This window comes from Haliotis asinina, chromosome 8, assembly GCF_037392515.1.
Source record: "Haliotis asinina isolate JCU_RB_2024 chromosome 8, JCU_Hal_asi_v2, whole genome shotgun sequence".
In the NCBI taxonomy this organism is placed as follows: domain Eukaryota; kingdom Metazoa; phylum Mollusca; class Gastropoda; order Lepetellida; family Haliotidae; genus Haliotis; species Haliotis asinina.
Window position 1 is genome coordinate 7,752,797 of NC_090287.1, and position 14,272 is coordinate 7,767,068.

The 14,272-nt window shown below is 41.9% G+C and overlaps 2 protein-coding genes across 2 annotated transcripts in view; both read right to left on the reverse strand.

Moving 5' to 3' along the window:
• LOC137295469 (brain acid soluble protein 1-like) overlaps positions 1-7,690 on the reverse strand; it is a 72,918-nt gene extending 65,228 nt beyond the window's left edge. Inside the window, exon 1 of the mRNA XM_067826852.1 lies at positions 7,448-7,690. The gene's annotated coding sequence lies outside the window, so the exon portion shown is untranslated. The remainder of the gene's footprint in view (positions 1-7,447) is intronic.
• LOC137294387 (uncharacterized) lies at positions 400-13,513 on the reverse strand. Its single transcript, XM_067825390.1, has 4 exons — positions 11,285-13,513; positions 1,920-1,984; positions 1,384-1,454; positions 400-419 (listed from the first exon to the last, which is right to left on the reverse strand). The coding sequence occupies exons 1-4, from the start codon at positions 13,511-13,513 to the stop codon at positions 400-402; spliced, it is 2,385 nt and encodes a 794-aa protein (XP_067681491.1).
• Positions 13,514-14,272: the final 759 nt, after the last annotated feature.

Below are 14,272 nucleotides of genomic sequence, written 5' to 3' on the forward strand. Positions count from 1 at the left end.
CTTGGTTTTGGGCAGGATAGGTGAATACATTCCCTACTAAAACTACCACAACCATCTTTGTATCTGACGGTCTAACCATTACAGCAAATGGTTGAGGCTTAATGCTGCATTTAGCAATATTCTATCAATATCATGGCTCAGGACAACAGAAATGGAGAATCCTAGTTGGAGAATCGAACTTGGGTTTTTTCAGCATGACAAATAAGAGCTTTAACCACTAGGTGATCCAACTGCACCACCACCCCACCCCTCCCCCACCAACCATTACAGGACTAGTCCAACCTGTTAGTTATAGTGGTTACTTATCTTTTACCAAATATCGATCAAATCCCTTTTTCAGTCACAAACAGAAGCCTCCCAACAGCAAGGCTCCAAATGAGGCAGTTGTCTCAACAAGCATCAATTACTGAGGACCTGTGCTGCCAGCAGAAAATCTCATGGGTCATTACAAGAAACAGTCCATAACTTCAATAAGCATACATCATGCTTATTGATGAACTTCCACTTGAAAACAAGAAGACAAACTGCTTCCTATATTTCAAGCCACACATTAGACGAAGTTGAAAAAAGGTCAGGGAGAAGTTGGAGGTCCTACATCTACATCCGTGTCAAAAGGTTCTATTTTCTCAGTTCCCATGTTTCAGATAGGTATGTTAACCTAAGGAAATAAAAAAAAAATCTGAAGGGAAAGCAGTATCAAATAAATCACCCCAAGGCTGATAGGCCTACTAGAGAGTTTACGATGGCACTCTAGGAATGTAACACTTGGTCGCAGCCATGTACCCAAGACTGCTGGTGACAAACAGCTTTATGTCAGTTCATGCTGCCTAGAGTTAACACTACAGCGATCATGGAAAAAAAACCCGACCATTTTCCCTCCCTTTATCCAGTACATGGCTCACATTTCCAAGTAGCTGTTGGCAACCTCATTTAGAAAGACAGAACATTTACAGATTTGAGATTTGAGATTTGAGTGAGTGAGTGAGTGAGTGAGTGAGTGAGTGAGTGAGTGAGTGAGTGAGTGAGTGAGTGAGTGAGTGAGTGAGTGAGTGAGTGAGTGAGTGAGTGAGACGTGTTTAACACTGCTAGTCAATAAAAGAAATGGCCTGGAACTACTGGCACCAGTCCCAACCAGTGACCAATTATCACTTAAACCAGACACTTACTTCAACCTTTGAGAAATCTAAATGAAGCACTTCTCTCCAGCAAATCGGGAAGAAGTACATGTATAAATAGAATTATTATCTAAACATCTAGTATCATGGTTCCACAGAATGAAGACTGTTGACGTTAGAGCGACCCCTGTGTACATAAGCCCCATCTAATGTCCTTTAAGGCTTTTGGTTCCACTGCGGCATGCAAAAAATGTCTTGCCCCACCTACAAGGTTGAATAAACAGCTGTGAGGACTGGCAGACAAGTTCCAACTGTTCACACCTTGGCCACAGGATCAGCCTACAGGAAGCAGGGGTAATCATCAATAGCAGAGACCGAGGCCCCCAAACTGCTGCGATGTCACTGAAGTCAACACCCTTTGGCCAAGAATGAAATGATGCAGTCTTTAAAGTGAGGAAATCTTTCAATAACTTGACTCTCGGCTGGAACACTTGTGATGTTGATGGGAGGACAGCCTAGTTACTGAGTGGACAGGCTTTAGTGGACACACCATGTCGGGAATATGGCCTCAAGTTCTTTACTAATTGCAGGAAGCCAATTAAAACAAACAGTCTGAAAAACATGCTAGGCTATCCGTAGGGTTCTGAAGACAGACTGCCATTGTGTGACAAGAAAAAGGCTCACACATCACAGAGGTTATCTGAAGGCTGTGAAGTGACGCGACTGTGGACAGAGAATTAAATTCCCTCTGCTGATTAATCCCTGTGATGTATATCCAAGTCCATAGCAATAACTCAGATTTACCTCTTCAACATGCGGTACTGGGGAATTATTCCAAAGTCCAATTCTCCTGGTTCCCTGTGTTTCGTCTGGAACAAAGCATAGCTTACTGGTTACAGTGGACGTCCATCTCCTCTGAGACTACAAGACCCATATATCTATGATGACATTAGAACCTTGTTGTCTCTTGACTTGTAACTCGAAACGTTGTATCAAAGAATAAAGTATTGCTTGAAGAATTGTGAGCCTGTCCCCACTTCTGGCATGGTGAGGACTCAGAATACAGTTACTTTGTTCAAACCAGATCAGGATAAAGAATTCATAAAATGCTTGATTGACAAGTATCATAAACGTGAATCACACTGAAGTCAAAATGGTGTTTGAATAACTTGCAACAAACGTGCAGGAACTGCCTAGTTGCAGATGTTAGACTATTTAAGGCAGTTCTTGGCCACAGCGGATATGCCTTTATCTTGTTCAAGTAAATACAACGGTCACAGAGTGTCCGCCTGAACGTCACGCCCTTACAAATGTCACAACGGTCAAGTGTTCACGTGTCATGCCCTTACAATTGTCACATCAGTCGAGTGTTCATGCGAGTATCAAACCCTTACAATTGTCACATCAGTCGAGTGTTCACGTGTCATGCCCTTACAATTGTCACATCAGTCAAGTGTTCACGTGTCATGCCCTTACAATTGTCACATCAGTCGAGTGTTCACGTGTCACGCCATTACAATTGTCACATCAGTCAAGTGTTCACACATGCTGCTTAGCTTTACCTGATGAAAAGGGCGGAAAAATCCCCGAAACATTGTATCAAAGAATAAAATGAAGATGAAATCCAGAAAATTCTTTATGTTCATAAATAGCATCTTCTAAAATGAAAATCAAACATCTATAGTAATGTATTAATCAATGTATGTATAATCAGACACTACTGTGGATATCATTCTTCCAAGGCTCGTCCACTGCTGATTCAGGTTTGGGAGGAAGAAAAACCCTTATCACTATTCAATCAATAACAGACACCTGGTCATCTTTCACCCCCCAAATGTTCCTTAAATACTGATTATGAACAACACCCTCAAATCCATGATAATGGTAAGATGAATTCTGGTTTTAAACTATTCAGCTGTACATTTGCAAGTCAAAGAGATTTTTTCACTGTATACAAAGGCATTAAACAGAAGACCCTCAACAGTTAACTACATGACAAAGAAAGCAAGGCTCCCCACAGAGAATCCAGACCTTTAAATTCTCCTTACCATTGCTATGGCAACCAGAGATTCTACAGATAAGCCGTTAAATGATTATTTTGCTAAACTGGTTGTGGTGGTTGTGTGTATGTTGGTAATCTGATAGCACCCTTGTATCTGCAGTATTGAATGGTTTCACTGGTCAATACTGCCATACCAGTCAGTGTTCTAATTCACGCAGTAGTCTTTGTACAGCGGTGTCAGTGTCTTATGTGTCTCTTACAGCATACAACTTACAGTAATCATAACATTGTAATTACCCACTGAATGGTCTTCATCCATTAAATACCCCTTCTTTCTTTCATTATCACATACACTGCTCAATAACTTTAAGAACACCTAATTATTTCATATCACTATGTACTGCAATGTTCTTACATACTAAAAGCCATTAAAAACCCAATTTGACATTCATGCTTTTTTTACTCACACAAATGTCAACATATACAGATGTAACTGGCAGATATGTTTTAAACAAACATCTGTGGATAACAGAAAATGTCCAATCAACAACGTCAGTGACGCAACAACAAAGAGGGGTCACTTGCAGTCAGTATCATGTGCGTCCACCATGCACTGGGGGCATTGGAAGACACAGATTTATCAGAAACAACTGTGGGATGGTCTGCTAGTGATGTTGAGGGGTCGGTGTCAATTCAGCACTTGTCCTTGATCAAGGCACCACCCCTTCCACTGTACAAGCACTGTTTTCCTCGATGTCGATAAATCTGTTGACATCCATCTGCAAAGGGTATGTTAAACCTGCGTTAAGGCATCTTTGCACCGTTTTGGTGCAGACATGACGTTGTCTTGTCCCATCTGTCCTCTTTGAAGTATCAGCAGCTGTTTTGAACCATTTTCAGAAGTGTAAGACTTGGATACTGTGGTCCTGTCAAGCTGTCATCAGAGGTTGTGCGCCATGTTGCGCACAAATGCATCCATTCCGGTGGCCGAAAACATTGTCTGAGTTGACCAATGGTGTATGGATGCACATTACACTGCCTGACAATCATCACATCTGAGGAAACGCTGCTAACCATAGCAAGAACCTGATTCTTGTCGTTTTGCGTCTAGCGTATTGTGTCAAGTGTGGCATTTTTCAAACGTGATTCAGTTTCACAATTCCTTGTGCTTTTATAGGGGCAAGGAGCAGGTTAGGGGTGTGCAAAACATTTTTTATGCATGTGATTGTGTTTGCAAGAAATGTCAAAGGTTCAGATTAAAGCATCAAAGTTCATAAAAAAGGAAGTCTCTGGGACTCAAACTCAAAATGGGCATGAATATCAGCCTTTTATCCCTACAACCTCTGTATTGCTGGTAACAAATCTTCAGTAGTAGATTTGTAAGTTCCAGGACAACAAATACCAATTGCGTTTTTTAATGGCTTTCAGTATATATTAACCATAGTAAATATGAAAGATTCTGGTGTTTGAGCAATATATCATACAATAATTCATAGACAAATTTGTCTCCTTGAACTTATTCATATTGGTTTACCATCAAGTGTGGCCTCATCAATATTTGGACCAATATGGTGCATAGCTATACATATGTCCTAAGTGACCAATAACAGGTTCTTGAATATTTAATGCACCCTGAACATGATGAATAAGAGAAGTTCACTGAGCCAAATTTCATTTAGTTAGCAGCAAAGAAATGCCATGGTTTCATATAAATTTTACATCAATATATTCCAAATTAAACTAATGTCAGAACTGAAAGGTGATATAAATCTGATATAAATGGATATCAGAAACTGTAACCATGGCAACTTGTGAAATGAAACTATGGCTACTGAATGGTTATTATAGTCAGTTTTTCTGTGTTTGATTTAAGGAACTGAAACCTCCCTACACCTGTTGCAAACTCAGGAAATAACAAGGCTGCACCTGCTATCAATATGAAATTATATATACTCATAGAAACAAATCGGGGAACACATGAAAGTACAAGGGTTCCGTGGGGTTATTTATTTCCAGAAGTTCACTCAGTGCAATACATACCTTGTGGAGAAACCTGGAAAAGAACAAAAGGTTTCTTGTAACTTCAAATATTCCCTTATGTGTTTCCCTGACTACATAATCCTTAGGTTTGGTACTGATTTTATGTTGACTAAGATATATTATCTTACATCACAAAATTTCATGACATGAACAATAATATTCATTCAGATCCTGCCCAGTCACTGCTTCAAGCCAGATTCACATACAGAGTACAGTGTAACCTAGGCAATGTTTAGATACATGCACAGAGTTCCATGTCAAGAGTCCAAGAATCAACGGAAAATTCCTCTTGTTTTCACATTGTCTTACAAAGTGAATGAGTGCTATGGTTTTATACCACATTCAGCAATATTTCAGCAATATCACAGCTGGGGGCCACCAGAAACGGGCTTTGTACCCATGTGAGGACTCAAACCCTGGTGTGATGAGTGAACACTTTAACCACCTCCCCCTTCGTCTTAAAATAGCACAGTAAATCTTTACAGTTTGGCTAAGGCTTTTTAAATGAATAATATATGTGGTGTAATTATTTCTGGATAAATTAACAGAGCTGATATCTTCAAAATAATAACATGCACTCAGTGCAAATTGGCTTAAATATGAGGTTGCATCTAGCAGTTTCAGGTTCATAAGTGCATGTTCTACATGCTGACATCAAGCCTTGATTTTACATACTTTACTTTTATTAGTCTCTGATGAGATAGGGGAAGATTTTGACTAATTAACCCTCCACGTTCATGACCCTTGACCCCATCAAACCTTCACCTTATATTTGAACTTGATCATAAAAATCCAATAATTTCACCCTACCATCTACCTCAGAACCAGAGTTCCAGCACCATCTGTTACATCATCTATTCTTCAGAACCTACTCACACTGCCACTTTTAGATTTCTCCTTCCTTATCTCCATAATTCTCATTCACTACATTATCTCCATGGCCCACTTGCACAAAGGGATCTTAGTGCTACATTGATTGTATCTCCCATTCTCCAACATAGTGCTAAGATCGCTTTGAGCTAGTGGACCCTAGTCTGGAATCATTCCCCTGCCAACTTCAAGATGTCACTTGGAAGATTAATCAAACTGATTTGGTGCAAGACCTGATAGACTTTATCCTGTTTCATCTGATTAAGATCCTTTTCTGCAATAAATTGTCTGGAAATTCAAGCAATTAGCAGTAAGCACTTCTCAGTATGGTCTGTCTGGAGTTCAAGTGAGAACTGTGTAAGGAGCTTAGTGGCCAGTACCACTTTTCTTGAAATTATGTGCCCTCAATACAACACTTTATATGAATTTAATCAGAACTTGATCCAAAAGGGCATAAAATCTGTTCTTTCTAATTTTATCATATTATCCTTTCGATGCCAGATGTTTTGGCATGATTCATACTGGTAGTAACTCTTCAACACTGACGTACAATTGAACCTAATTGAAGAAAAGAATATAAAGTATTAATGTGTCAACCACTAGTACTGATCACTGCTTACAATGTGGGGGTCACAGAGGATATCAATGAGGGGACATTTTAAATTAAAAACACACAAAATATGTAGTCAATATTTCAAGGTACTGGCCAGAATGTCAGTCAATATAGATACACAAAAGGCCTGTATTTTTAACTAACGTTTCAAAGAACTTCATATAATACAAACATTCCAAACATTCTGCACATTAAGCTTACACCATAAGTCAGATCGTATCTCCCCCATTCTTTGAAATCCGCCATCAACGCACCCCCTCCCCCCTATTTAAACCACGCGTTTCTCCATCAACAGATTAGAAAGGCTGTTTGTAGGCAAGCTCCCCCATGATGTCGCCGGCCCTGCGAAAATTGGTTGGCGCTTCTCTACTCGTCGTTTTCGCTAGCAAACATTATTAACGAACAAAGGCGAAGCGCCAACACTTTTAGGGCCGTGGCGACAACAGAGAGAAGCGCAACTTGCATGATTTTCACGAACAGCGCAACGCGAGAAAACAGATTCACTCTTTCTAAATATTGACGGTGAGGCTATATCTCGCGACAACCCCTACAGCCGGTACAAGTACTGCAGTCTACTTAAACAAGATCTAAACCCAGAAAATTCTCTAACCAGACAAAAGGTACACTCAAATATCGACTGTCAATCTTTCACTTTAAATCAACTGACGTTAAAAGAAATCTGCCGACAGAGCTGTTCCCACTTTCTTACCATTATGGAACGTATTTCATTGTTAAACTGACAGATCGAGTTGGGAACAGTGGTAGTTTTTAAACGCACGTCTCAAATCACTCAAATCCTGTACTTACCGAGCTCACAATATCACACAAGCCTCTTGGATGTATAATTCCTCTCGATCTGTGTGATTTTTTTGCACTTCAAGCTGGGTAAGGCACAGCGACCTCAGGCAAAGCAATCGCCGCAACTTCCAAGTCTTTCAGTAACAGCCACGCTGGATGACATCAGCCGGTCACGTGACCCAATGGTAAACATGCACGAGATTTTCAGACGACTGGATAACGCTGTGTTACTGACAAGCGGCCGAGAACTATAAAGATGGCATCATGTTCAAGAGCTTACGAGCGAATGTAATCAGCAGCTTCTAGGGACAAGGAGCGCCAGTTTGTTTCAGCTTAGCTTGTGGAAACTCCTCAAACATGAAAAATATTTGTTTGATATCTTTTTTCAGCCAGAATCAAATATTATGTCATATTTATGAGATCGCGTTAAGATTTCAAATGATCTCTGGACATAGGATGGAGCCTTGGATATCAGCTGAGATTACAGTGGTTAATGTTTAATTTCTCCATTAAATCATTATCCTTACAGCTTGGGAGCATGATTACTTGCTATGACTGAAAGATAACTGTTAGAGCCCTCACAGACAAAGCCTTTGTTCAAACACAGTCGAGAGCCCTGGTTTAAAATAGCATCGGAATCGTTAACACTGTAACAGTGAAGATATGCTTCTTCAATTACACGAGTCGTTTGTTATCAGAATTATGTAAGTGATGGTATTATAAATAAACATTCAAAAAGTCTCCAAGGCAGTACATTCTTAACCTCAATCAAATATGTCAGTTTATATCGGGTATTTTTGCATAGCGACAACTACCACATATCGATGACGGTCATGCATGACGAATTAACCCAGTAATGTATAGTCAAGTAGATGTTTTAATAAATGGTGCCGTCGGGAAAGATCGTGTTTAAAACATCTTGAGGCCGTAATCACTTTAAAATTATATTGGGATAAGCAGCACGTTTTTTTAGGTATGCATTTTTTGCTGAGAACATATTCTCAAATCGCTATGAAGTGGTATATAGGTTTGTTGTAATGTGAAACTGCGAAATCGGTACCAAAGTGCCTAATTTTTAAAATGCATGGTTATTAAGCGAATTGGTTTCAGTATATGATATATATTAGATATGTTTCAAGTCTTGTCCAGTTCCCATATGCTGAGTCAGCGGAAGATACGTAGTGTACGATTGAATGCATCATCATACAGTGTGCAACACTGTGACTATATCTTATTACTGTGTGTCATTGTGATATATATATATATATACTTTAGGACATTTTATACGACGTTTAAAACACATTTTGATACTGTTGTATACAGCGTTAACACATTTTAATATTGTGTACAGCGACATTAACACTGATATTTTGTACAGCGTTGTTGGCATTTTGCTGCTGTGTAAAACGTTTCTTGACAATTTTCCATACTCTGTTCAACTTTGTCAGCTTTGCTTACTGTGATGCCTAACTAATGTCATGCAGTGTGTTCCCCCTGACTTGTGATGCAGTGTGTTAATAACTGTTGTGATGCAGTGTGTGCCTCCTAACTGATGTGATGTAGTGTGTCCCTTCAGACTGAAGTGATGTAGTGTTTCCCTTCAGACTGTTGTGATGCAATGTATTCATCCAGACTGATATGATGCAGTGTGTACCTCCAGACTGATGTGATGCAGCATGTTCCTCCAGATTGATGTGTTGCTATGTGTTCCTCCAGACTGATGTGATGCTGTGTGTTCCTCCTGACTGAAGTGATGTAGTGTTTTCCTACATACTGGCGTGGTGCAATGTGTTCCTTCAGACTGATGTGATGCAATGTATTCATCCAGACTGTTGTGATGCAGTGTGTTTCTCCTGACTGATGTGATGCAGTGTGTTCCTCCTGACTTATGTGATGTAATGCGTTCCTCCAGACTGATGTGATGCAGTGTGTTCCTCCAGACCGATGTGATGCAGTGTGTTCCTCCAGACCGATGTCATACAGTGTGTTCTGCTTGACTGATGTGATGCAACGTGTTCCTCCTAACTAGTGTCATGCAATGTATTCTTATTAACTCTGATGTAATACAGTATGTTTCTCCTGATTGATGCGAAGCAGTGTGTTCCTCCAGACTGATGGGATGCAGTCTTTCTTCAGACTGATGTGATGCTGTTTTCCTCTTGACAGATGTGATGGAGTGTGTTTATTCCAAACTGATGTGATACAAAGTGTTCCTCTTGACTGATGTGATGCAGTTTGTTCCTCCCGACTTACGTGATGTAATGTGTTCCTCCAGACTGATGTGATGCAGTGTTCCTCCTGACTGATGTGATGTAGTGTGTTTATTCCAAACTGATGTGATACAAAGTGTTCCTCTTGACTGATGTGGTGCAATGTGTTCTTTCTGACTGACGTAATGCAATGTATTCGTTCACTCATGTGATGTGTTTCTCCACAATCGTGTGATACAGTGTGTTCCTCCAAACTCATGTAATACAGTATGTTCCTCCTGACTGATGTGAGGAGTGTATAATAATTATATATGACTTGAAAAATTGTTATGATGTAAGACAATCACCTAATCAGACGTAAAGACCTAAAGACCTCTAGTAGCATAAAATAGAGAACAATGGGAAGCAGTAGATTGTCTTGGCTTCATTTGAATATTTACCACCCGCAGTCATATTGCTAGAATGGTGCTATGTACTATACGATGAAACAACCCCACTAAAATGTACAAAATAACCGCCCCATGACGGGCGATGGGCCGACACTGCTTTTTTTAAGTTGTGGGTTTAAATACAAAATACTAAAATCGATACTTGTCAATTGTATTCGAAACGCTAAATGTTTATTCGCAGGGTCAGTTTATACATGTTCTGTTTACAGGGAGGACATGCTAGTTTACGCGTTCTTAATCCACGTCTTTGTATGTTGTAAGGTAAACACTACCACGCAGATTGTAAGCGGGTAGTGGCGTTCGACGCTCCGAGAAAGTCAACGTTAAAAGTCAGCGTCGTTTCGTTCAAATGTCATTGACAGGCCACTGGGCGTCGCGTGTGATATCTCTGTATTTAGAAGGCAGTTTAGTGAGAACAGACCACCGACAACGCCAGCAATGGGACGGACGTCCTATGTGACAACATAGACATGATGAAGATCTCATACAAGCTATTGAGGTTTCTCGTATGGAAAAAAGGACGAATCAGTTTCTGTGGCGTCTTTAGCGTCGGTTTGTGTACTTCAGACTCGGTCTCACATGTAGACGTTACCACTGAATTTGCGTCATCCTTTATTTTCCCGCCGGAGAATTAACATTCCTACCTGTATTTTGAAACTCTGTTACATTCTAATCATGAGGATGGCAATTATCCCCAGTAGCGTTTTCAGATCATATGAACTGGGTTTGATTGTTAAGTTGGAATGGTTCATGTCACCCACTTGTACATTCTATTACATGCTAACATATTCCTGTGCTCATGGTGATTGGCTGGTATCACGAATGTGTTTGGTGTTTTTTGGATTGTTATGGACGCCATGTCTTTGAATGTCATTTAGAAGTGGTGCACATAAGGAAATGGATGTCAACTTCTTTATTGGGGAACACAGCGTTACGAGTATATATTTAGTGTCACTTACTCCTTCACCAGGTGGGAAATTGGCATGTTGACTGGTACCCTGACATGGCTGACGTGTTTACTGGTTGGTTGGTTGACATGTTTGCTGGGTAGCACATTTATTGGTTGGTTGGGTGGATAGATGGTTATAGAAAAGGGTGGATGGTTGAAAAGTTTCAATAATGATGGCATGTGATGTTAGATGTGCCCTGTAATGAGTTGACTGCCTCTCAGCTATGTCCGAGTTTACTGTGTAGTGTGTCATGTGATGAGTGGACTGCCTCTCAGCTATGTCCGAGTTTACTGTGTAGTGTGTCATGTGGTGAGTGGACTGCCTCTCAGCTATGTCCGACTGTACTGTGTAGTGTGTCATGTGATGAGTGGACTGCCTCTCAGCTATGTCCGAGTTTACTGTGTAGTGTGTCATGTGGTGAGTGGACTGCCTCTCAGCTATGTCCGAGTTTACTGTGCAGTGCGTCATGTGGTGAGTGGACTGCCTCTCAGCTATGTCCGAGTTTACTGTGTAGTGTGTCATGTGATGAGTGGACTGCCTCTCAGCTATGTCCGAGTTTACTGTGCAGTGCGTCATGTGATGAGTGGACTGCCTCTCAGCTATGTCCGAGTTTACTGTGCAGTGCGTCATGTGGTGAGTGGACTGCCTCTCAGCTATGTCCGACTTTACTGTGTAGTGTGTCATGTGGTGAGTGGACTGCCTCTCAGCTATGTCCGAGTTTACTGTGCAGTGCGTCATGTGATGAGTGGACTGCCTCTCAGCTATGTCCGACTTTACTGTGTAGTGTGTCATGTGATGAGTGGACTGCCTCTCAGCTATGTCCGAGTTTACTGTGTAGTGTGTCATGTGGTGAGTGGACTGCCTCTCAGCTATGTCCGACTTTACTGTGTAGTGTGTCATGTGGTGAGTGGACTGCCTCTCAGCTATGTCCGACTTTACTGTGTAGTGTGTCATGTGGTGAGTGGACTGCCTCTCAGCTATGTCCGACTTTACTGTGTAGTGTGTCATGTGGTGAGTGGACTGCCTCTCAGCTATGTCCGACTTTACTGTGTAGTGTGTCATGTGGTGAGTGGACTGCCTCTCAGCTATGTCCGAGTTTACTGTGCAGTGCGTCATGTGATGAGTGGACTGCCTCTCAGCTATGTCCGACTTTACTGTGTAGTGTGTCATGTGATGAGTGGACTGCCTCTCAGCTATGTCCGAGTTTACTGTGTAGTGTGTCATGTGGTGAGTGGACTGCCTCTCAGCTATGTCCGACTTTACTGTGTAGTGTGTCATGTGGTGAGTGGACTGCCTCTCAGCTATGTCCGAGTTTACTGTGTAGTGTGTCATGTGGTGAGTGGACTGCCTCTCAGCTATGTCCGACTTTACTGTGTAGTGTGTCATGTGATGAGCTGACTGCCTCTCAGCTATGTCCGAGTTTACTGTGCAGTACGTCATGTGATGAGTGGACTGCCTCTCAGCTATGTCCGAGTTTACTGTGTAGTGTGTCATGTGGTGAGTGGACTGCCTCTCAGCTATGTCCGACTTTACTGTGTAGTGTGTCATGTGGTGAGTGGACTGCCTCTCAGCTATGTCCGAGTTTACTGTGTAGTGTGTCATGTGGTGAGTGGACTGCCTCTCAGCTATGTCCGACTTTACTGTGTAGTGTGTCATGTGATGAGCTGACTGCCTCTCAGCTATGTCCGAGTTTACTGTGCAGTACGTCATGTGGTGAGTGGACTGCCTCTCAGCTATGCCAAGCTTTACTGTGCAGTGCGTCATGTGATGAGCTGACTGCCTCTCAGCTATGTCCGACTTTACTGTGTAGTGTGTCATGTGGTGAGTGGACTGCCTCTCAGCTATGTCCGACTTTACTGAGCAGTACGTCATGTGGTGAGTGGACTGCCTCTCAGCTATGTCCGACTGTACTGTGCACTGCGTCATGTGGTGAGTGGACTGTCTCTCAGCTATGGCCGACTTTACTGAGCAGTACGTCATGTGGTGAGTGGACTGCCTCTCAGCTATGTCCGAGTTTACTGTGCACTGCGTCATGTGGTGAGTGGACTGCCTCTCAGCTATGTCCGACTTTACCATGTAGTGCGTCATGTGGTGAGTGGACTGCCTCTCAGCTATGTCCGACTGTACTGTGCACTGCGTCATGTGGTGAGTGGACTGTCTCTCAGCTATGGCCGACTTTACTGAGCAGTACGTCATGTGGTGAGTGGACTGCCTCTCAGCTATGTCCGAGTTTACTGTGCAGTACGTCATGTGGTGAGTGGACTGCCTCTCAGCTATGTCCGAGTTTACTGTGCACTGCGTCATGTGGTGAGTGGACTGCCTCTCAGCTATGTCCGACTGTACTGTGCAGTGCGTCATGTGGTGAGTGGACTGTCTCTCAGCTATGGCCGACTTTACTGAGCAGTACGTCATGTGGTGAGTGGACTGTCTCTCAGCTATGGCCGACTTTACTGAGCAGTACGTCATGTGATGACGTTTCTCATACTATCAACCACTGGTTTGTCAACCACATTCTCTAAAACTGCAGTGGAAGGCATTTAAACATTAAACCCATATGAATACCACCTTCCTTTTTGTTTGTATCCACATTTCAGGACTGCTACTGTCCCTTTCACGGGGTCATCAGTCACCTGGGGCGTTGGAGTAGTCTAGTAGGTAAGTCATGGACACATCATGGATACAATGTGTGAAGCCCATGTCTGGTGTCCCTCGCAGTGATATTAGTCGAATATTGCTAAAGGAAGTGTAAAACCACACTTTCTTATTCATCAGCCACCTGAAGCGTACATGCTGTGTTAGGAACCTCGGAGATCCGGGTGGCCATCCGATAAAGGAGGGGCGTGAAGTAGCGTCACAGGCCATAAAGTTAGCCCGAAGAAAGTTTCTTGTCGGCATTCTCCACTGGCAGCTTTAGCTATATGCATACTACTGACGATAGGCTAGCTTTATATCAATCAAGCACTGAGTAGAAACGGCATGGCCTTTAAATTACTACGTTTCATATAAATTTCTAATTCACATTATTTTAAAGGCAAACTTTTAACTGACATGTCCGTCATACAAGACGCTTGATTCTCGTTCTATTTTTTTTCTAAATTGGTTTTACAATTACGAGCTGTTGGTTAAAAATTCACTTTGTAGTGTGATTCTTTTCACTGTTCAGTACATCCGACACATAAACGTGATGGACTATTGATGTGTTGAGAGATGCACGTACTTTACCTG